At 38.2% G+C, this 24,559-nt stretch overlaps 2 protein-coding genes across 4 annotated transcripts in view; one reads left to right on the forward strand and one right to left on the reverse strand.

The window, feature by feature from the left end:
* LAMA1 (laminin subunit alpha 1) overlaps positions 1-3,324 on the forward strand; it is a 100,196-nt gene extending 96,872 nt beyond the window's left edge. The window contains exons 61-63 of one of the 2 annotated variants that reach the window (XM_051772534.1): positions 575-708; positions 1,790-2,012; positions 2,488-3,324. In XM_051772534.1, the coding sequence (XP_051628494.1) occupies positions 575-708; positions 1,790-2,012; positions 2,488-2,648 (518 nt within the window). In that variant the 3' untranslated portion in view covers positions 2,649-3,324. The remainder of the gene's footprint in view (positions 1-574; positions 709-1,789; positions 2,013-2,487) is intronic. The other variant, XM_051772537.1, reaches the window with a different exon arrangement.
* An 862-nt stretch (positions 3,325-4,186) lies between these two features.
* The window catches only part of ARHGAP28 (Rho GTPase activating protein 28), a 76,802-nt gene continuing 56,429 nt past the window's right edge, over positions 4,187-24,559 (reverse strand). Inside the window, exons 6-15 of one of the 2 annotated variants that reach the window (XM_051773465.1) lie at positions 23,223-23,388; positions 23,017-23,108; positions 21,629-21,706; positions 18,261-18,423; positions 16,977-17,059; positions 13,824-14,021; positions 12,988-13,131; positions 10,722-10,876; positions 9,999-10,063; positions 4,187-8,248 (exon numbers count right to left, since the gene is read on the reverse strand). In XM_051773465.1, coding sequence (XP_051629425.1) covers positions 8,157-8,248; positions 9,999-10,063; positions 10,722-10,876; positions 12,988-13,131; positions 13,824-14,021; positions 16,977-17,059; positions 18,261-18,423; positions 21,629-21,706; positions 23,017-23,108; positions 23,223-23,388 — 1,236 coding nt within the window. In that variant the 3' untranslated portion in view covers positions 4,187-8,156. The remainder of the gene's footprint in view (positions 8,249-9,998; positions 10,064-10,721; positions 10,877-12,987; positions 13,132-13,823; positions 14,022-16,976; positions 17,060-18,260; positions 18,424-21,628; positions 21,707-23,016; positions 23,109-23,222; positions 23,389-24,559) is intronic. The other variant, XM_051773456.1, reaches the window with a different exon arrangement.

Here is a 24,559-nt window from a genome sequence, read left to right on the forward strand (position 1 = left end):
ATCACTAAATGAAAATAGTACCTTACTGAATTAATGTTAATGAAAATGTACACTTTTTAGGTCTTGCTGGAACTGTGTGCAGTTAATTGACTCCTCACACAGCAAGTGCATGCCCTGCATGTGTATTTCTAACTGAGTCCTTTACATGCAAGTGGTCATTTCTGCAAAGGACTGTCTTCCCCAAATGAAAGAGCTAATGCTTTTAGCGCTGGGAAAGAAATGAACTACCTCTTTCTTCAGCTAAGAATATCCATGTTCCTGATGTTAAAGTCTGTAAAAGGGTATGGAGACAAAAGACTTGTGAAGTAACATGAAGGATTACATTTGTGCTCTTTACTGTTTCTTACAAATGAGACAGAATGTATTAAATCTGAATTAATAAAAAGCTCCACTTATTTGGGAATTTATTTTTTCCAGTATAAAATATGAATTATGACTTTGAAAAATTTACTTTCCAGAGGTTCTGTAAGGTCATATTCCAGCAGAATAATTAACAAGCTTTTTAGACCTTTTAATGCCGATCTATGTATTTTACTTTGTACTGTGGGTTACAAGTCTTCTACCTTCTTTTCAGTCAGAGAAGGTTACAAAGTGCGATCTGATGTGAACATCACACTGGAGTTCCGTACGACAGCGGTGCATGGTGTTCTTCTTGGGGTCAGCAGTGCTAAGGTTGATGCCATTGGACTGGAGATTGTACACGGCAAGGTAGGCTGCCCTGTGCTGGCACACTCATTTCACAAAGCTTGCTTGAAACAGGGAGGCTAGAACTCTTGGAATGCACTAAATACATACCAGTGAAATGTGATGAAGGCAACTCCCCACAGAATGAGTATGGGACATTTTCAGTCTCAAGGTTTCTCATTGCCATCATATGATAAAATGTGTAATGAGCAACAACAAAGACACTGGAACTTTTTTGATTTTTAATTAGTGTAATTTATATCAGTGTGCAGCCACTCTGACCTCCTGTACTATGTACCTTGTATCTTAGACCATATATATATCTTTTTTGTAGCTTAATACTTATTCTGCCATAAAGCTACACTTGTCCTTGAGAAACATTATTGCATGTACTAAGCACACTGTTTTGTAATCTCTTCTTCAATATTCATGAGCAATTAACTCATTCTCTACTTCTACTGGCCATATACTCCATAAACCTTTTAACAATCAATACACATTTCTCCAGTCACGTCTCGCATAAAAAATGTATACTTGATTGCTCTTAAGTATTTTGTTTTCTCAGAAATAGCTCATTTTTTATTCAAAGCTTCCTAGCTAGAGACAGTGTTAAATACCACTGTTTCTGTGGGACATACTTTCTCAGTTAATATTTGCATATTAATCCTCACCACAGAGTTGGGGAAATGTCTACTGCTTTGAAAAATAAATACATGAAAAAAATCAATACATGTATTGGCAATGACAAGCACTTTCAGTTCACTCTTCTTTCTCTTCCGTTAGATACAGTTAATCTTCTTTCAGGTCTGAACTCTCAGGTTCTGTGAAAAATGTCTTGATTTGTATTTGTAAGAAACAATGAAAGCCCTAGTGAAGTATACCAAGCTAACCCAATAGACCATTGCATAGATCGATCTACGTCTTTTAGGTTTTAAAGACACTTCAAAAAGGTTACACTCTATCCATCAGAATAAACATTTACTTTGCATACTGCCAAACATTTAAAATGGAAGTCTCTATACCGGCATGATTGTGCTTTTATCTAGGCAAATTAGTTTATGTATTCTTACTTTATATCTTTATTGGCATCTGGCTGTTGACGCAGGTTTTATTCCATGTCAACAATGGAGCTGGCAGAATAACAGCTTCATATGAACCAAGAGGCACAAATAATTTGTGTGATGGGAAATGGCACAAGCTTCAAGCAAACAAAAGCAAACATCACATTTCACTGATAATTGATGGGAATTTGGTTCAAACTGATAATCCCTACGTCCAGTCCACATCTGCAGATACGAACAATCCCATTTACGTTGGAGGCTATCCTGGTAGGTACAATAATATTTCCCTTCCCTTCTGTCCCTCTTGCTCTCACTCTCACAAGAGTGACTCTTAACATGTGTTCCCTCCACCCCTACCCTGCTTTGCTAGTGGAGTCTGAGATGGTGTGCACTTCAACTGTTGCTTCATATTCTGCCAGTTTTGATTTTAACTTAAAAAACACCTGTATAGAATGGCTTTCTCCTCTGATTTCCCCTCTCATTTCCCATTGTCCCCTGGGACATAGTATTTCTGCAAACTCTGCGCAAGTTACCCCAGTGCATGGCTTATGCTTGAAGGCAGCAGAGACTGTTCATGTTGGTATGTCCTAGATCGTCCAAATGTGAATAGAACTTGGTGCTCCTCGGTTGTTGGTTTTATCTCTCATTTTAGAGGGAGGAGAAGCAGTTTAATAACCTGGATCTTTGTATTGTTTCTGTTCACTGGAAATAGATTCTATGTATTTCATGTTTTTTTTTTCAGCTGACGTGAAGCAAAACTGCCTCACGAGCAAGAGCTCATTCCGTGGCTGTTTGAGGAACCTTGCTTTGACCAAGAGCCAACATGCAGAATTGTTTGACTTTAGCAGAGCTTTTGACCTCCGTGGAGTCTTTCCTCATTCCTGCCCTGGGGTTGAGCACTGAACTGTAGCAAAGCCCGTCTGGACTGAGAGAGGTTTTTTTTTGTTGATCTGTTATTTTGCATTCTCACTTTGTAATGAAAAGAATTGGTGAGAGCCTGCATCTCTTTGATTTTTCTGGTTGTTTTCCAACTCAGGTCATTTATTTTTTTTTAATCAGCTCTATGTCTACATTTTAACTAAAAGGTTTTAAACAACAAATACCTCTACCACAATGTAATGGCATTAATTGCATATTTTTCTCTTGGGAATTTTTATTAATCAGTGTTTACAGTATGTTTTCTTTTGATTACTTGACAGTATTTCATTTTATTGTGTGTTGTTTGTTTTATAAAAAGGTAATTATTTTGGACCACCAAATAAAACTACAATAAACTGTGCATTATTTCATGTAGTTCAGTTGTCCATACATTTCAGTCAGAAGAAAAAGAACTGACAGGCTAAGAAGTGACAAATGTGCCCACAGCAGGGAGGCTGGAACTAGATGATTTTTAAGGTCCCTTCCAACCCGGGCCATTCTATGATTCTGATGCAAGAAGTGTTAAGTGCATAAAGTCCAGCAGAGGGCGCAGGAGACTGACTAAAGGCGTAATTTTGAAGGTCTCAAATTCAGAGTCTAATCAATAGAATTTTCTACATTATACTTTATATGATAGCTCCAGTTTCTTTTCCTTCTGCCTTAAAATCCAGTGCTTCTGACCCTCATTATAGATACATTATAGATATATTATAGATAAATCTAGGAGGATTTATGTAGCTCTTTATGCTTTCATGTAATCAGCTTCAGGACAAGCAGCAACTCCATAGCACAGAGACAAGCATGAAGTGTTGTGTTGGTGAAGAAACAATATGGGTCTGACTTGGGAAATACCAGGCATTTTTGCAACTAGAACTAATGCATCTTTCTTTGGAAAACTGTATTTCCTACAGGACACAGGGAGGCACTTTTGGTGCTCTGCAATTCCTAATTCACAGGCCAGTAAGCAGCTCTGCCTTTGCCTTTTCTTACTGTGCTTGCCTCTCTAAAATGAGTCTTCCAGTAGTTCCTTTTGATCCAGGTTTGGGGAACATGTGCTCAATCTGACTCAAGTAAGGACATTCATTCATCAACTGGACAGATCACTGAGCACTGGCAAACTTGTTTCCTACTTTAATATACATCTATAATAAACATAGTTCTTTGCAAGTCGCTTCCATCTACTTTTTTTCCTCTTTGAACCAGCAGTATTTTTGCTTGCTCTTTACAATTTTGTTTGACTTTTACTGTGCACTTTTACAATTTTTCTGGAGTTAGTTTTGCTCTATGTATTTCATACTAGTTAAAAAAATACTGTCTGATAGGAAACCCCAAAGTGGTTTGCCATTGATTTCAATGAGGCGGGATTCCAAGTAGTGTCCTTTTGTACCCTGCATCGAGGCAGTCCAAGAGAAGAGCTCCTGGAGCGAAGAACTCCTCCACTTAAGCAAGGGTGGCAGAACACAGTCCTTTGTATAGCTAGCTGTACAGGTGCTATAACAACACAGTTGCTTTTAAGACAGATTCACCACTGCTTTTTGTAATTTCTGTCCTCTGCTTCTATCTAAAAAAACCACATGTTTAGATTTGAAGAGCTTTCTTTGTTGGTATGCTTTTATTTTTGACATGGGTACAATACAGTGGACACACTCTGCTGTACAAATACACTTACATGTTGGTGTACTTCAGCAAAACACAGAACATAATGAGGCTTGTAAGGGAAACACACACAAACACTTTGCTTTGATTAGTGGCATCGTATTATTTTCCAGAGAAGACACACATTAGTAGAAAACCATTGAAAAATAAAAATGAAACACAGTGTGTATCTGTTGTCTATTTAAACCCAAGATCTGATCTCATAAGGTTCACATTACAAACAGTAATTTAGGCAACACAGTTTGGATAAAATTTCCTGAAATATGTATTTTAGTATATATTTTTTTTTTTATTTCAAATCTTGCCCCACAGAAAAAGACATTTTGTCAATGATAAGACTAGTGGAGAGGTGAAACTGAGAATAGAAAGTTCTTGAATAGTAAACCTCTAAGCCAAAATATTTTTCCTGGAAAATGCAGAGTGAGGTAGTTAATATTACACATGGACACAGACACATTTGCACACACTCACACATTCGAATGACATTAGCTGCATAAACAGGTTAGTGTATTCCAGTCTGTTTCCAAAGCCTACTTTTTACAATACTCTCTCTCTGTGTTGATATGCAAAATGCTTGTCTTTGTAGAACCATGGAGTACATAAATAAATGCTCAAAGCATCTTTGGAATTTGAATAAATTTCTCCCTGCTTGCTACCACTTTCTTATTAATAGCTTTCCACATATGTTGCTTTTTGTTAGGTGATAATCCGATTGTAACTTGGTTTTGACTTCAGCTGCTGTGAGGAGGAACAAAATTTCTCATGCCTCCACCAGCATCTTGAAATATAAGGCCTAAACTTGAGACCTCATATTTCAAAATGTCATTGAGATTGTTCCATTTGTCTGCAGCATATGAAATCTAGTTAGTGTACCACAACAATACAAAACAACTTAATGTAGAACAGTATTAAGCACAGTACACATGGGTCATTAGGTCCACTTGTATCACAAAAGAATTTTGACATTCTGTTTCAGAGACGGGAGGTATTTGGCCACGCTGTAGTAGTCTGGGCACTGTACATAGAATCTAGTTCATCTGGTAATATGCGTGTCTTATAAAGTTATAGGCAGTTTTAGCATAAAACAAATGCTCACAGGATGGATTTTATTACATCATATTTGACTTTTTAAGTTGTGAAGTGATATCAGTCTTTCAAAAACCCACTGTATTCTGTACGGAATACATGGAGATCTATTTCAGAAATAACACTGATGAGGTTCAGTGCATGAGGTTCATGCTGAGCAAATTACAGCATGAACACAGGGCTTCTCTGTAATTTCCCTTGCATGGCCATTGAGAACACAGTATGAAGTTAGTGGGCAAGATGGAGGAGGTCAGTGTATTTGTCTGAAAGTACTGTAGAAAGTTAGCTCATTTGCTATGACATTTCAAATGCTTTTGTTAATGTTTAGGCTTTCTGTATAGTCATAGAACCTCTTTTAATTGGCTATAAATACGGTGATGCTTAGCATTTCTATGATGCTCTTAGTATTCAAAGCACTTTCCACATAAAACACCTTTGCTAAGTTTATCCTTTCCAGATGGATGTTTGTAACTCCTCATTTGGTCAGGGAATTGTTTGACTGCATCTGAGAGTAGAATTTAACTCAACTAATTATCATGTTGCCTTTATATGGAAAGTACTCTTCCTGCTTTACAGCTGAAAGAAAAGGGCAGCATAAGTAGGAAGAGTTGTCCATTGCCACAGGGTGAACTAAAGGGTATTGGGAGCAAAACACATGACAAAACAATTATGCTTAGTCCTATAAACAAACCACAGATCTACTATCTCTTGTATACTTATAAGAAATAGTTGTCAAAATAAGGAGTGTATTTTATAATACAACTGTCCTGGTCTTTTCCTGGCTGCAGCTATGTCTCCATTAGTGTTAAGAAGAAAAAGAAAGGGAAAAAAAAACAAAAACAGAAACAAAAAACCAAACAAAACATCAGGAAAGTTTAAAATGTCACTGTTTTAAAGAAAATGAAAGGATTATGTTGCTAAATTGTTATCATTTTTTATCGAGAAAGTAAGAAAGAAGACAGGATCTGCCCTCTGTAGACATTATTGTTGCTGGTAAAGTTATTAATTCAATGTTGATTTCTTTCACTGATCACTAACAAAGAAAGTTAACTACTGAACAACGCGATTAACTTAGCACATTCTAGAAGCCCTGCTTCTGGTTCAGGTCCTCACTGCACAGCTTCAGTAGAGCATCACAAGTTACAGACTTCCTCTGCAGGACAGTGTCCTTTATGTTCACCTGGAGGACTTGGTTCAGAACACTTTTACACTGCTACATGATAAACAGCTTCTGCCTTATCTGTGCATCCAGGTCAGGAACAAAACCCACTGCTCAGGCTGTGGGTGGATTCATTGTGCAATATCATCATCTTAATGATGGAGATATTGCAGTGCAGTTGAAGGTATTAATTCCCATTTTTTGCATATGACAAAGATGAAAAAAAGACTTGCTCTTTCCCAGAGATCTGTGATTTCCCAGCTCAACAAACATGCTTTAGTTCAGTAAAGTATAGCCCCAAAGGAGATGACTAGGGAAGAACAGTGCTTGCCCTTGTAACTAGCTACAAACTAGACATACTGTCTTACATTTCCAAGGCAGTTGCAGCACGTTGTTCTCTCAGCCTGTGTTTTCATAGACTGCACGTCATTCGTAAAAGGAGCTGCAATTTTCTGTGTATTTGTAAAACCCCTAGCATGACTGGGCCTAGTTTGGCTATTGTTTTGAAGACCTAATGTGTAAATTATTAAATCTCACTGCTCATTGGAAGCTCTTTTTCTTCTCCATGTTGTATTATACAAGACCTGAACAAAGATCTCTCTTGTCAATGCAGCTGAATAGTATAAAAATTGCATACATATTAAAGCTAAAATAAACAAAATAAAAATAATTAGGTTACAAATAAGAAACTATAATATTTGACAAAAACAAGTGGTGACTGTAAGTGGCACCATTAACACATATCTTATAGTATGGCATTACACAGACTTAATTCTGAGAGTATCAAGTAAAAGGCAGAGCCAGGGTCATATGCCCCTTCTTACCTAGCATTTATCTCCTGAAATTTGTGTGTGTGACAGAGGAAGGAAGGAGAGAATGGTTTGTGGCATTACAATTGCACACAGCTACATGATCCAGACAGATGATTTTGGAAGACTGGTAGTGATATGTAATACAGTGGTACACATTAGGCAGTATAGCTGTCTATACAGTAGTTCTTTCTCCTGCCTCCCACCCCCAGTATCAGGTACTCGTGAAGAGTGACTGAGAGACAATTATTGCAGTAATGCACACTGTACAGGTTTACTTTCAGCAGAAAGGTTTGGTTTTGTCACACGGCTGTGTCTTGGCACTGCTGCATGTTGAGCTCCTGTCTTCCACATCTGACAGGTACCTTCTCTTCCTGAACGTCTCTGTGGTGCTTCTGTGCTACACTGTGGTAGGTAGTGTTTCATTCATCCTCTGATACCACTGGATTATTTTCAAAAATCTGTGTTCTAACACCAGGTCAGGAAACGAACAACTTGTATGTGACAGGTTGTTTTCTGCACACCGTACCTTGGTCTGTCCTCCTCAATTCCTGGGCCAACTGGCACAAGTGTAATCCATATGAAAGTATAACTGATGTGATATTTTCCTGATGGTCAGAATCTGGAATACCAAAAGTAGTATGTGCTGACCATCAGTTGGACAGTACAGTAGGAAGGAATGATGTCCTGTAGCTACCGTTTTTTCTCTGCAAGAGCTTCTTAAAATGGCAGGCATCACTCTTGTCCATTTGGCTTTTGTCCAGTACACTGCAGCCTTCTGCTTCAGCTCGCTTTTGGTTTTATCACCCATTCTGCCTGAGGATTTGCACGGTAGACATCTAACATGTACGCATCTGGATCCAAGCAGTGCTGACCTGAAACAGAAATTAAAACCCATGAATTATAGGATGTTTTGAGCACATTGGGACAGAGCTTCGTTAAATGTCTTCGAATGTTTCTCTGACTTGCACATAGCAAGCCTACTTTGGTGTGTCCAGCTAACATCTTGCCAGGACGCACAGAGGGCCTGTGATAAATTTGCCAGTGATCTTATTCTGTGAGAATCATGAATGCACTTTCACTTCCAGGCAAGATGACCTGCATTACATCGAGTTATGGACATTTAGTTAAATGCTGAACAAATATGTTTTCTTAAGAAGCATTAACAACACTCTTACTGTAAGTGCTACGTTATGAGGCTTTTTATTTCTTTGAATTTACTAGGCTGGAATTACGACTCTCTGACTTTGTTGCTACACTATTTTTAAATGCTGAAAAGGTAGCTCTGTAAACAATGTGTTCCCATCCAGATGGGATCTTGCAAAGAAATACAGGGACTATATCAAGGTTTTAGGCAGTTGCCATTTGGCTGGTTAAAATAAAAAAATAAATAAAATAAATCCTCCTAAGGCTGTTTCAGGGTTTCATTAGGTGGTGATTGGGAAGTCCCTGCTGCCTTTGCCAGAATGAGGCATTTGGTGCCTCTTAATTGAGTAATAAGGCAATAAATTCTAGAGTTAAATTGATTTGTTGGACTATATTACATTTATGTGGGGTGATGAAGTCATTTAACTGGTGAGGTTACATTGCTGTGAGACAAAGGATTATGGTAAAATTTTTGTACAGTTACTTATAAGGTCACTGGGGTCTTAATGATTTTATTCAAGTGAAAGCAATATAAATGAATTAATGCCTAATCAGTTGACTAAGGAACCCTGAAGTATCTAGACTATAAAATAATTTTAAATGAAGATGCAAATTAAACATCCTGGTTTTTTGAAAGAGCGTGGTGGGACTATTTGGGATTGTTTCATAAGGCTTTCAGGATCTTCTTTTTTAGCATCAGTTGGTCATCCTGTTAAGACAGGCAAAAAAAGTCATCAGTAATAAAGACTGCTTCTTGTTTGCTGCTGAAGTAAGTCTGTGATATTTGGTAATAACTTTACAAAAACTCTTCTGGGGTGAATCAAGAAGAAATAAGGAGTAATCTAATTAGATGGTTGACAACAGACTTGAACAGAACATCCAGAATTTTGGTCAGAATAGAGAAAGAAGAGAGCCAGGATTGTGCAATATCAAATTTTGACCTTCAGGCCAGAAACTTGTGGGGCAAGCCACTGTTGTTATTACAAGAAGTGGGACTGCATGAAACATAGAAGAAGACAAAAGCCCTACTGCAAAGAATTTGCTATCTAAATAAAGCACATGGATTACTATAAGTATAGAACACCCATAGGTACAGGGAGGTGAATTCTCAATTCTGTGTTTTTTATTAGAGGGAGGTTAACACTTCAGTACACTGAGGAAGAAATAGGTCTTGGGAAAAGGCTTGACAACAAGGTGGAATGTGCTTGCAAGAGGAAGACTAAGGATCTCTTAACCACGAAAAAATGATGAGTTATGAGAGAGGTAAGACTGTAAGGGGTGCTCCTGTGGGGTGCCCCTCTAGTCACGCTGGAGTTGTAGTAAATCATGGCATTTGTTTTAACAGCTTTTGGGTCAGGCTCCTTTCCTCCAAATGCACTGGAGGGTAGGAGTGACCCAGCTGTGTCAAAACAGTGCTGCCCTGAGGTGTTTTAGGAGGTTAAGGACATTCAGAATTAAATCTTCAAAAATGAGACCTACCTATATTTCCTCCAATTTCATGTAAACTTTGGATCTGGCCTCTCATATTCTGTGATGATCCACGGCTAGGATGGAAAAACAAACTTTCAGTGTGTATTTCTGTTATAACCACTACCTTATCACCCACCATCTATGGTAAGCAGAAGTGTGATATTTTTTCCCCTGTGAACTGCCTTATCAAAAGCAGGAACTTCTACCAAATGGACCACTGCAGAATACTGAATCTGCTACAGAGGTAGATTACTGCATCACAGTTAACTAAACCTTCTATATTATTTATTTTATATTATATTTATTCAAAGAGCAAAAATATGTAGTAACATGGGAAGACTACAGAAAAGACTTCCAGATACAATTTACCATTTCCCATAACTGTTAATAATTATTACCTTACAGAAATAAAAGCATTAAAGATTTATGGACAGGTGTAAGACAATTCTTTTGGGTTCTCTATGCAGCAAGTCTATAAAATATATGTTTTATGTACATTTTTAGTAGTGATGTAACAGAGGGCAGATTGATTCTGTATAGGAACCAATTATTAATTAAAATAAAAAGAATAAAATCAGAGGTTAAAATTTCTTTGACCAACATAACCATAAATTAGCAATTTTAAATTAGAAAAAGAGGTTTTGTAACAGAATGAATCTTTGAAAAGGGAACAATCCATTTATAGTTCTGACATTGTCGTTCAGGAAAAACAAAATGTTCTGCTTTACCCACCTGTTTTCACAGTGGAATCGAGCCAGGATGTCTTTGGCTTTTGTTTGGCTGTTGAGCTGAATTGCCATAGAGACTTTTGAATGCAGTGGAGCATAAACTCTTATCACCCCCTCGGGTATGTCAGACTGCAGGTATGGGGGAAAAGTGACAGCTCCCTAAAATCGATATTCAATAGAGTAAGTCTAAGGCAAATATTACTCTAGCTCCATTCAGAAGCAGTTCTGCAACTCTTTTGAGGTTGCTTGCAAAAATCAGTGTCCTGCACTCACTTGATTATTCAAAAGACATATTTACAGTCACACAAATGCAAATTTGTAGACGTAGTATAGCGAGATGCAACACAAAGGCCCAAACTCCTTGGTAAGTATCACATAAATGCATACAGAGTAAAGCCTTTGAATTTTAAGTTATTTCTGTTAACATTGTTCGGTGAGCCAACAGCTTACGTAAAAACATATAAAAATTATTAGAAGTATCTGTTCTTCCTTTTAAAGATGAAATTCTCCTGAGGCATAAAAATCCAGTTCTCTGTTTCCGCTTCCTATAGCTTCAACTTGATTGAAATGTGTGTACAGTGAAATATCAAAGTACCATATGGTTTCTGTTAATTTGAAATTTGACCTTGTATAGGGTTCAAACAATCATCTATGATGCTTATGCGCTCTTCCATGATTAATGGTGGGTAAATCAATTAGCAAGGTTTGCATTCCAGTTCTAATCCAGTTAATACCATGCTGAGCAGAACACAATAGTCTCTCCAGTCTCTGTCTCTGTGTAATTTAGAACATCTGAGACCTGGGGATTGTATTAAGTGCTCTCAAAATTCAACTCAGTTATCCAAACAGAGTTTGCCTCCAATTTACTCTTCATATTTCAGCTACCTGCCACAGCTACCCTCGTTTTTATTAGATGTAAAGCCAATTACTACAATCAATGGACTTGTCTTCCTGAAAGTGCAATGACCGCAGTAATTGACTCTCCTCAGAGAGAGAGCCTTTCTGTGTTCTTCCAGGCTGAATACAACTTTGCAACACAGTAGTCTACATCACCAATTTAAACAAACATCTCTGTCTCCCTTTGCAGCACTAGTGTGTCTCCTACACACAATATATATTGGTCAGTGCTGGCAAATAAATTCTCCAGAAAGTTGAATTAGCATGGATTCACAATTCATACATTACATTTATTTTTCTACTTTTTTCCCTGTACATTCCCTTCTGCATTTTCTCTGTTGTCTGCACTAGGCGGCTCATTCTCTATTTCTTATAATCACTCCTTCCTTATGTGTCTTTTCTTTTTTCTTCAAGACTGTTCTTCAGCAGCTGTAGAGTCCTTGACCATTTCTTTAATTACTTCTCTTACAATTCACCAATTTTTATTCTTTTAAACGTCCATGGAGAACCCTAAAGACTTTCTCTCCAGGTTATTAATGGTAGTTACTACATAGAAATACTATATTTAAGCTGCTATAGGGACTGTATATGTTGTACATGTAGACACAACATTCTTTGTTACTCAAATTATATGTTGAACCTAATATGTAAGTAACTTTATTTTAGTTGTCTATCAAAGCAGCATACCTCAAGTAACTTCCTAATCTCCGTATCTAGGCAGTGGAGAAAAGTTGGTGGCTTTAAGATCTTCAAAGAAAGATTTTTCTATCAGATTTTCCTAAGTTGGAAGTGCACCTGGAACCCTGGAAATCCTCAAAAGTACTGACCTCTCTCCTCTGACTATACAGGGAATAACAACACAAACTACTTCACTGGGCGCTTAACATTTAGACCCAATTTAGGTGTCTATGGCAGGCAAACTGGATTTGCTTTCCACCTAGGAAGTTAATGCAAAGCTCTAAAACTAAACCTTGCAAGAAGACTATCAAGTGGCCTGGAGCAGGGCATGCATAAATTCAATTAATCCTAATACAGACTATTCTACTACTCAGCTACAGATCCATGCACTTGTTGAATATCTACAGATCACTACTGTCAAGGACAGTCCCCATATAACCATTTTCTTATGAAACAGGTAAAAAACCAGCATATGTTTGTAAGCAGCTTACAGCTTGGGCTGCTGGAAATCATTCTGGCTTCCTCACCTCTTCTCATCAATTCCCAAAGATATGTCTTATCAGGATGTTGGACTGAGAAGCACATCATCAGCTAATTTTATATGGCAAAATTTCCTCCCTGCCCCCAGTAGTTTTCATGAGATAAAGGAGGGAGGCTCATTAAAGCTGCCTTTGAAAACTATCTTTTTATCACACCTCTGGTCTTTCAGGTCTCTCCCGTTCCATGGTCTTTCTCCTCAGAAGTTTTCTCACTCCTTTGTCAAACATCAGCTGTCTCTTGCTGTTGTTCATCGCTGCCTCATTCATTTTTCTCACTTGGGAAATCAGGAAAGATGGGACCTAAAGGGAGGAAACCAGATCTAAGAATAGTCATTTTCCCCCCAGCATTGCTGTTGGGTCTTTAGAAATGCACCAAATTTTAGGCAGCAGAAATTCTATTTATTCCTAGAAGATACATGCAAATTGTAGCTCTCTCTAGCAGCCTACAGTTATTCCTTCGGTGACACTGTAGATCTTCATGCCATATGAAACTCTTAGTGATGTTTGAAGTTGCAGGAACTTCATTAGGAGGTAGTCTTTGCAATCCTCATCATACCCTCCTTTTTGAGGAAACAAACTGAGACTGCCAAAATCTTCATGCTAACCTTCAGCAGCCCAACAAGTAGTACACACTTTTGGTCTCATATTGCTATGGGCTAGACTCTAAACAGACATTTAATCTCACTCAAATTTAGACATATCACCTAGACATCTAGATTAAATCACTCTCTTATGCATTATTCTGTACAAACAATGGTGTGGGACAGGTCAACTCGTGCTAAAATAGATGACTCAGGTAAGTGAGGTAACTCAATCCACAGATATCCGTCACCCTATCTCATTTTGGATGTAGAAGACTTCAGCCAGTTTCCCAAGAAGAGCCAACTGTTTCTTCTTGGAAGGTCAGTTTACCCTGATTTCTGCAGAGCTCCTGCATATAGCAAAATACTGGCCTGTACTGGAGCCCTAAAGAGGGAACCAACATTACTCACTGTCCACAGAATGTCCTGGTACCGAATTAACAGCCGCACGATATGTGCTGTGGTGGCAGCTGCTTGCATTTCTTGTTGGTTTGCACGTTTCCCTTTGTAGATGAAGAGGTTTGGTGCAACAATCATAGAAACATTCCACAAATTCATCTTGTTTTTCCCTTCATTAGCAACCACCTTCTTCAGGAACTGAAGAAAGGCCTGGAAAAAACCAACACTTGTTGAGTCTCATGAAATAATTTGCTTCTGAAATGCAACACTTTTAATTGCACAACATGTCAGGCTCAAAAGCTGCTATAATTGCACTTAAAGGTGAAATTCAGAGGTTTTTTGCGTTTTAATTTGGATTACTCTGTTTGGTAGAACCACCTGTGTCAATCACAGAGGAACAGTTAATGCTATCAAAATACACATTAATAAATTATCACTTAGAGCATAATCCCAAATTTGCAAGTTAAGTACAGTGTCTACGCTCAGGTACTGAATACTATAGTGGAGGAAAGATGTACAGGTATTGCAAGGGAACAGTTCTTGATAGATTCCCAAGTGTCCGTTTTGATGTATGTAACCAATGCTTTTTATATAACCATCACCAGGGTGATCAGTCTTTCTTCAAATGTGCACTAGTCCCAAATGTGATTTGAAAAATTTCTGCCAGCAACCCCCAAACTTTTATTTTGGGATGATGAAAACAAGAAGAGCTCTGTTGTTATTCACTGATGTTACTTCTGAACATGCATGGCAGAGTCAAAGGAAACTCATTTCCCTTTTGGGTAGTTTGTTCAGAATTTTCTTTGAGTGACTGAAAAGGATGAATTGCAGCTGTGGTTAGAGTTGAGGTCTACCAATGAGTCCTTTTGCAATACTGTTATGGTTTCAGCTGGGATAGAGTTAATTTTCTTCCTAGTATCTGGTACAGCACTGTGTTTTGGATTTAGGATAAGAATAATGTTGATAACACACTGATGTTTTAGTTGCTTCTAAGTAGTGTTTACACTTTGTCAGTGTAATCTTTAGTTTCTCAGGCTGCCTGGCCAGTGAGGAGCCTGGGGATGCACAAGAACTTGGTAGGGGACACAGCCAGGAGAGCTGATTTCCACTGACCAAAGGGATATTCCATACCATATGGTGCCATGCTCAGTGTATAAATGTGGGAATACTGATCCGGGACTGCTGTTCAGGGGCTGGCTGGGCATCAGTTACAAACAGTTGTGATCAGTGGTGAACAACTGCATTGTACATCACTTGTTTTGTATATTCTAATTATTTTATCGTTATTATTTTCCCTTTCTTTTCTGCCCTATTAAACTGTTTTTATCTCAATCCATGAATTTATTTTTTTTTCAAATTTTCTAATCCATCCCACTGGGCAGGGGGAGAAGTGAAGGAACAGCTGTGTGGTGCTGTGCTGGTTGTGGCTGGGGTAGAGTTAATTTTCTTCACAGTGGCCAGTATTGGGGCTATGTTTTAGATTTGTGCAGAACACAGTGTTGATAATATAGAGATGTTTTTGTTATTGCTGAGCAGTGCTTACACAGAGCCAAGGCCTTTCCTGCTTTTTTGTACTGTCATGTTGGTGAGGAGGTTGCAGCTGCATGAGAAGTTGAGAGGAGACAAAGTCAGGACAGGTGACTACAATTGACCAAAGGGATGTTCCATACCATATGACATCATGTTTAGTATATAAAGCTGGGGGGGGGGAGAAGAAGGAGGGACGGGACTTTTGAAATGATGGCATTTGTCTTTCCAAGTAACCGTTGTGCGCGATGGGGCCCTGCTCTCACGGAGATGGCTGAACACCTGCTTGCCCATCGGAAGCAGTGAATTCATTGTTTTGCTTTCTTTGTGTGTGTGGCTTTTGCTTTTCCTATGAAACTGTCTTTATTTCAACCCATGAGTTTTCTAGCTTTTACCCTTCCGATTCTCTCCCTGATCCCACTGGTGGGGGCATGAAAGAGCAGCTCTATGATGCTTGGTTGATGGCTGGGGTTAAACCACAACAGGTGTTTAGCTGTCTCCTGTGTTAAACCACAAAACCCATACCATTCAAACCACTGCCTTTGTACCCTGACATTGCAATTAAAACGTTTTTACAAACCCAAGAATTACAAAATAGAAACTGTGTTGGAAATATTTCTAAAATCTCATTATAGATAGCAAGTAGAGATGCATAGTGAGTTTTGCCATCACTTCTATTTTTGTAAAAAATAACCTAGTAATAATTAAGACTACTCTTCTAGCATATGTTTTCCATATGCAGCTCTATACCAAAGTGAACTTCAGTAGCAGAAAAAAATTCTTTACAGAGCACTACTAGGAGACCTCCAGATGCTTTAAAGAGGGTTGTTCTTGTCCATCATTACTGTATTTAAAACTACAGGTAAAGAAGGCACCTGAACTCGTAAAGTTATATGTAAACTGACTAGTGGGAGACTTTCAAAGGTGGGGGACCTGCATGGTCCTGATAAGCAGAGGACCTGATGAAATGTCTGGGGGCTCCCAGGCAGCTTGTTCCCTTAGGTTTCCTTTATGTAGAAAGAAGCCTGAAGATGCAACCAGTGTCTCCTAGGGTCAGGACATAGCTGCAGTCAGATTTGGGAGCTCCCAAACACCCAAGATGCTTGAAGCCACTGTGTCTGTATCAGGAAGTAGTACAGCGGGGTGGGCATGGGTTTGTAAGGCCAGCCAACTGAGGACGAGATCCTGACATCTGTGCTACAGATACACATTTTTACTTTGGACTATTTCCAGTCTGGTCCAGTGCTCCAGAAGCCCTTCAATCCTGGGAATGCACTAGGCAAGTTCCTTGAGGGCAGCTTCTCATTTAAATTCATCCTGGAGAATTTCTTTTATACAGAAAACCCAGAAACTGGACTTTTTTTCTCCAAACTATGTGAACTATGTGAGAAACACGCTTATTTGAAATGGGTGCCCCAGAATAAACAATGCCTGAGACCCAGCAGTTAGGTACCTCCAGCAACTGTTTCTTAATTGCTTGTAAAAGAAATCACAGCCAGGGAATTGGAACATCTTTTCAAGGAGATAATAAAAAACATGGATGAATTCTTTCCTGGTGAATCTTCTGAAAAAAAAATGTGTCTCATTTAAAAGTCAAAAGCACCACAGATGGCAGGTGATGCCAAACAAAGAACTTACCTTGGCTGTATCTCTGTTGGCTTCAGGCAGCAGCATGATCAACAGATGCAAAGCTTGTAGCTGTAACTTGATCTTGGAGATTTCTAAGGATATGAATAATTAATATTTCTGAAATCCCAATTGCAATTGGTTTGTTCAAAAACCTTGTGTGTCAGCAGTTCTAGAAATAACAGCTAGTGCCTGGTTGAGACTAGCATGTTTAGGTGTTGTTTAGGTGTTGATTTTATATTTTCCAAATACAAAATATAAAATCAATTTAATGAGTGGAGTTTTCCTCATCCCCTTGGATGTTTGTCATATGGGGAGACAAGGCTCTATAAAATTCTGTCTACATAGTAACAAACCAATATTTTTCAGCACTAGCTAGTTTCTCTTAGATATTTGTGTATTTGTTGTAGGGAATAAAATAGTTCCATTCTGCACAGACACCTCCTGTTCAGTCTTCTCCAAATGGCTAAGCCATTGTAACTGCATGCAGTCTGGGACTCTCAAGGAGCACACTCAGGTATGTGAAGGTTACAGGAAAGGGACACCTCCTTCTGCCCTGTAAACTACCTAATGCAGACACTGAAAACTTGGCTGCAATCTTAGGTAAAGTTCCTCAGTTTTCTGTACCAAGTTGCCTAATTAATTCATCATCCTGAGAGTTTCACTCTGTACTAGCTCAAGTGACTTTACAGTGAAGTCATAGGTATGGCAAGGTACAACTGCATTCTTCCTGGAAGAGAAATGAACAAAATGTACTGAGAATGAAAGAGTGTATGTACACTGAAAACAAACCTGACTGCCTGAAGCTTTCTGTGATCACACTTATCTCTGTACCAGTATTCTGACCTCAACATAAACCTTAAGAGAAATAAAATAGATCCAAGACAAGATTGGCTAAAGGGCTGATTTTGAGTTCACCTTGCAAAAATTTTCATTTGTGAAACTTATAACTGGTGTGAATCAGAGTCTATATATGAATAAAGTCATTTCTCAGCCATTGTTTACTCATAGTTTTCAAATTTTACATTAAACAGTTGTGTTATTCATACAATACGCTTATAGTACTAGCTAAATGCAGATACTTTTTTCTATTTGAAAACAAAATCTTGCAGAAAATTCAAATGTTTAGGCAGTGCACTGGGCCTGTTTTTCTTGCACTGGGCATGTTTTTCTCTCTACTTCAGAGAGAGAAAAAAATCACATTTTTTTTCTCAGTACTTCAGAAAGAGAAAAAAATGTAATGTCTACTCTTCCATTTTATCTAGATCAGTCCACACTAACTCCATTGCCACATACTTTCCACTAGCGTGATGAAAGCAGGCAGATATTCTACTGTGAAGAGGGGGCTTGGGAGTTCTCTGATAAACATTTTCAGCAGTCCCGCTGCATCATTATTTCGTACTTGGTCCCAGTCAAAAGTGTCTTCGTAAAATTTTGCCTCAAGTTCTTGATGGAGATTCTGAAAGATAAAAGAAACGTTTGGCCTTTAATCATTGTTGCTGACCCAGCAGTTTGCCATCACTTCAGAAGTCCCATTACAAAGAGAATGCAGGTTTTGCACAGCACTTGAACTAAGGTAGCCCTAAACCACTGGCAGTCTTACACCCACATGGAGTTAAGAGCAGGTTAGCAAATCAAATTCCTGGGGATATTTGGCAACCCAGGCTAAATATGGTTTGCTACAGCTAGATTTCTGCCAGTGACCCCTTTGAACCATCTTAAAGCAAGACAATGTTGTGCAATGTCTTAGAACTAGAAACAGAAAACTCAGTTAACCGGGATCTTTTTAACACAGCTGTTCTTTTTGTTTAAAACACTCTCCAGAGGTTTTGACCCTTAAATCACAAAGGAGTGGTGTTTCTTCCTCACTGCTAGTGAACTCGCTAGATAGACTGTTGGCATCTGAATTCATGTGCCTTTAGCAAATGGCTTTAACTTTGTGTCTTCCTATCTTCAGAAGGAAATTTTATGTCAGAATAATTATAGTTAGATTTGGTCAAAGTGCAGGAAAATAAAGGTATCAAACCATTACTGTCAGAAAAACCTCCACTTAAGGCATAACCCCCCCCTAACCCCTAAAACTCAAAAAACACAAGAGAGGTCTAAGAATTGATGATTATACCATTTTAGATGCCCATTTAATCCTCTTGTTCTACTATGTAAGCTGCATAATAGAGGTCTGTTTAGTTCTGGAAGGTCACTAATCAGAGTTCAACACACGTGTGAATGGGAAATACTTAGCAAGGTTCCTAGTAGGAACAGAATTTGGCTTCAAACCCAGATGACTGGAAAATGCAAGATCCTCAAAAAATTGTTGAGTTAAAATGATTGAAGGATGCTATTGTAATATAAGGATATCCATAAATAACACAGCTTTCATGATTATTACTGGCCAAACACTGTCTTATCCATAGGAGGGTGGTTGCTGCCTTTTATGAGACCATTTATGACAAAATTGTATCTGTAGCAAATATTCAGGTTTCACATCATGTTTTTGTCAAATGTTCTTTAATATTATGCAAAAAGTTTAGTCTGCTCAGGCAGAAAAGCTTTTAAAAATGAATTCTGTTTACCACGTCTCACATGAATGGAAGGAAATTACATATCAAATACAGTCACACATAATGAAGCAGAATGGTTGCACAAAAGGAAGTAGAAAGTCATTCAGGATTTGGCATATAATGTTACAGTCTCATTTTTACTAGCACATTTAACTGGTTGTAATCTGGGCTATCTCAGCTTCCTCTGTATTCACATCCCTTGCACATAATCCATACAAACACCTAGACTAAATTCTCTCCTGGTAATTGACTGGGAAATGTGGAACAGAAATCCTCACCTCATCAAAAGCACAAGAGGACAGATATCTACTCCACATTTTTCTGCTGAGAACTGGGAAAAAGCCGCAGAAAGAGAAAGCAAGATCTTTGAAACACAAACATTTAATATATATATATATATATATATATATACAAGCAGGTAAGAATATATTTTATACACCCAATTCCCTCCACCCCCCATTTATGTATGCATCTAAATACTTCTAAAATATGTGTTTGCAGTTTTTTTTAAACATGACTGACCCTACACTAGACCATCCTACATTTTTTGTTCACTGGAACTTCTGTTACAAACCAGATTACGGAGGAAAACTTGTATTTCTTTATTCTTTGTTTTATAGAACAGTAACCTTTAATCACTTCCATACGCCTTTTCTTTCTCCAAACAAGACTGAAATAAAGTTGGAATGCCCTCAAATCCTAATGTCATAATAATGTATGAAGGCTTTGAAGGATGAAATCTGGATCTGCTTTGAAAAAATCTCTCTTGCTCGTTGGCTCGTTGGACAGACTTAAATAAAACCAAACCTCAAATAATTTACAACTTTCATATGGGCAGTTTAATTTACCACCCAGTATAAGAGAGTTACATATAAAGTCATACCTTATTGCAGCTCCCTGGATATGGGCTGTGAATAAGAAGTGAACAATACACAGTACACCGTACACAAAGAATATGAAAATAATTGAATTAGAGCACAGCCCTGTGCTGTAATCTCCCTGAAGAGGTTGGTAAGATTTGAGATTGTGTGAAATAACATTTAAGCATTCATATGAAAAAAGGAGGAAGCTGAAAAGTACAGGGCAAATTAGGAACTTCCTTCTGCAAGATGAGGCACTTTTCAAGCCACTGGGTACTTTTATCAATCCACAGAGTCAAAGGAGCTGGGATACTAATGCCTATCTTTGGTGTGTTTCACATAATGTTACTTTTCCGTGTACAGTCATTTGTCATGATTCGCAGCCCCAGCCAGTTTAGCAATCCCCAACATTTGTATGGCTGCCACAATGTTGAGACTTCCTACCTCAGAAAGCAAGGCTGACTTTCTTGAGGATGAGAAAGTGGGAGTAAAATGCACTATAAGGTGTTTCTTAAACCAAAACAAAAAAAGCCTAGGGGGAAAAAAAAAGGCAAAAATGGGGGAATGAGGTAGACACTACTAAGCTCAGAAAAAAAACACCAACCCAACAAAAAACACCTTGTTTTCCTAATTTGCCTGTGCCAGCTTCCAGAATCAAGTTAGTCTGGAGAAACAATAGCAAGCATTACTGCCCCACAATGTCAAGAGACTGGGTACCAACTATCCTGTGTTCACAGCTCGAAAACAGCCTGTGAAAATGCAGTACTTCAGGCTGCCAGCAGTGAACATATGCCAAATTTCTCTCACTTGGAACATGAAATTGTAAGATCACAGAAGATAAATGAGAAATAAAATGCCACAGAGGTTAAAAAGACATAGAATAAGATCTTTATCTGATGTTCACTGAGTTTAGCAACTTTGAATTTCTGAAATAAATTAAAACAGAGATAAGATCATAGCAATTTTGGATGACAGAGATAAACTGAAAGGATCCCTCAATGTTTCACGGAGAAAAACTGCATTCAACATCTAGACTGTGCTTTATATAGAACACTAACTAAAGAAAGCAATGGACTACATGTTCTGTGCATTATTGGTTCCCAGGAACCAATCTGACCTGTCACTGGCAGGAGAAGGAGCTAGACACATCAGTATTTATGTGCAGTGTGAATTTATGTGTGTGATATATTATTTTACACAGAGTCTGCGGTCCAGAAGATGGAAAACTGGCATGAGTGTGTACCTTGACTCTGGAGGCAGATCCAGGAACACGTAGAATTCCTTCAGTTTCCAAACCTGTTTCCTCAAGCTTGAGCAGCAACTGAAAGACAACAAAACACTCAGAAGGGAAAATACTCAAAAGCACTTAAGAATACTATTCACTTTTTTTTTTCAATCTTGGTATCCTTGAAACTAATTTGAAAAAGATACATTTCTATGGAATTTGCTCATGAAAAGATGCCAGTTCTTGTAAATAAACCTGCCTAATTTGTTCTCCATATTCCTGAACCTGAAATAAGGAGTATGCAGCGTATGGAAAACTGTTAATGAAATAGGCCCCTCTGCCCTAGACTTGAGAGTTGTCACTGCTATAGAACAATTAACACATAAATGTATTATTAAAAGAGCAGATACGCTGGGTAAAATACAGTGGTGTACTGAAGGAAAAATAACCTCTGAGAAATACTGAAGTATGCCCCAAGAAGCATAATGGAAAGGTCCATAGATAACATATGTTTTTGGGAACTGAGAACTCAGATTAGAAAATGATCCTAGGATATTCTATTTTGAAATTTCTGTGAATAGAGGAATAAGCTTTCCATTCTAATTCTTTATTAGAAAAATAAATATGTTTTCATTTGACATAATTTTGAACATTGGAAAAAATTAGTTTCCTAGCATTCAATCATACAGCTCTGGATTTTCACCACCAGATCTTCTTCCTGCCCTAACTTGGATTCTTCTAATTTCCCATGGTATTTTGACAGGGGAGCTGTAAAGCTAAATGCCAAGTCATGTAAATGTTCAAGTTGTGTCAGTCTTTCCCCTGACACTCCACACCACTTTCCCTTTTGTCAGTATTTACAAGGAAATTTGTTGTAATTGCACATGTACTTGTGTCTGTGTACCTGTCTCCAAGACATCCACTAGATGTCATTGTACTGCCAAATGGCTCATATAAGTGTTGTCTTGTCATACAAACCTCAAGGAGAAGATACCGCTTCTATTCTGGAAATAATAGCTAAGTAATACCTACAGTTTCAATTAATGTGAAATTAAAGCTCCTGAGACAACTCACATCTGCCATTTCTGCACATACATAATTTTGCCTGGCTCTCTAGTTTAACAAAAAAGGGAAATAGAAAGACATTTTTTTCCTAAAGTTTCCTGTGTGGTTTCATATCGTTACAAAAATAAAATGAGGTCCCCACCACAGATAAAACACACAAAAGGAGTAAATTTTGTCTCCTTGTCAAGAGGTTTTCAAACCACAATATACAGTCAGACAGCCTGCACGCACCCGCAAGTCTGTAAAGCCTGCATCTTCTCTCATCTGATGACTCATTTGAGTGTCAATGCAAATGATAGAGAAGCAAATCTTATTGTCCAAGCAAGCTGAGTTATACTCACTTTTTGGAAGATAAGGGGAACTTTTATTCCAGGAACCTTCTTTTGATCGTTCTCCAGCAGCACAGTGAGAGGGACTCCGAAAAGACCATTCTCTTAAAAATAACAACAACAAATGTGAAAAAAAGGAAACACAGCCTCGTATGCGCCTTCTTTGCAACGCTGATTGACACGCAAGTGGCTGCACAGGGGATGCCGTAGCACAGTACCTCGTCCCCGCACTCTCTCTGCACGGTTCCTCTTCAGTTCCACCCCCAGCGCATCGTAGAAGGCTGTTAGCTCAATCAGGGAGAGGTAGCGGATCTTCTTCATGTCTTCAGGGGAGAGGTCTCCGACCTCTGTCAGTCCAAACCGGCTTTTCCGAACAACGAATTTCTACAGTAGAGATGGGTCGCATCTTTATTTGCACAAAAATTGCAAGGAGTGAATTTTTGTTTTGAAGGACGTGCCCGTATGTGATAGGAAGTCATGTTAGGGTAGATGGATAACAAAAAAAAGATGAACTATAGCTCTGTATATTGGCCTGGTATGATGACATCATTTGTGTCCACCTGAACATAAAATTGAGCTTCTTGCTCACTATGTTCCCTTGCAGTTTGACTGGGAAGTGGTGTTGGAGCACCTCTGTGCCTGTACTCCAGCTAGGACAAATGAGTTACATACTACTTTCAAACTTCTGCCCTGTTTCAGCAGGATGCAACATTTTGCTCTGCTTCTGCCTTCCCCAAAATGTCTTGAATGCTTTTGAAGTAGCTGACACAGTTCATCATGGATATGGTTGTGTATCAATCATGTGTCTGTAACAAACACATGCCTACTTAGCATAATGCTATTAATTTATGAGGTCTAACAGAAGAGTTCAAACTAAAGACCTGTGGAAAAGCCCAGAAGCAAAATCACTTAGTCCTCATGCCAACCTGCCGATTTACTGGTATTTTTTATTGCTTAAAAAGCATTTGGGCTTAGAAGCAGGACTCCCAACAGCTAAGAAATAATTTATTCAAGTAGACTTGAACTAAATGATACTGAGGAATTTGAGGGCATGTGAAGATTTCTACATGTTTTAGAAACTGCAGTGTTGTAGACCGGAGACAGGAATGTTGCCTCATGACAGACACATTTGTACAAATGTCAAAAAGAACAAATACCCATCAGTTTCTAACATAATTGTTAGACATAATAACAAAGTTACAGTAAAAAACATGCTTTTCAAAGATCTTTGGTATTGTATGTCTTTTTAATTTAATTGTACTTTAAAAAAATGTCAGAGATATAAACAAATAGTATTACAAATCATCTCCTCCCTTTAGGGATCTGAGTGGAAACCCAGCCTTTAATAATGTTTTGCTTCTGGAGATTTCAGCCCAGTCTTTCTTTTTTTTAAACAAATTTGGACTCAATAGGTTTAAACCATCTTGAAATGAAGCCAGTCAAACTAATTACATAAAAGGCAAACAAAAAAAATTCAAACGTACACTGGATTTCAAAAACAAGAGACTACAAAGGACATCTAGATCATGTAGTTTAGGACTTCCTAAATTATACT

The sequence above is a fragment of the Manacus candei genome, unplaced genomic scaffold, assembly GCF_025592945.1.
Source record: "Manacus candei isolate 608988 ecotype Guabito, Panama unplaced genomic scaffold, ASM2559294v1 h1tg000008l, whole genome shotgun sequence".
In the NCBI taxonomy this organism is placed as follows: domain Eukaryota; kingdom Metazoa; phylum Chordata; class Aves; order Passeriformes; family Pipridae; genus Manacus; species Manacus candei.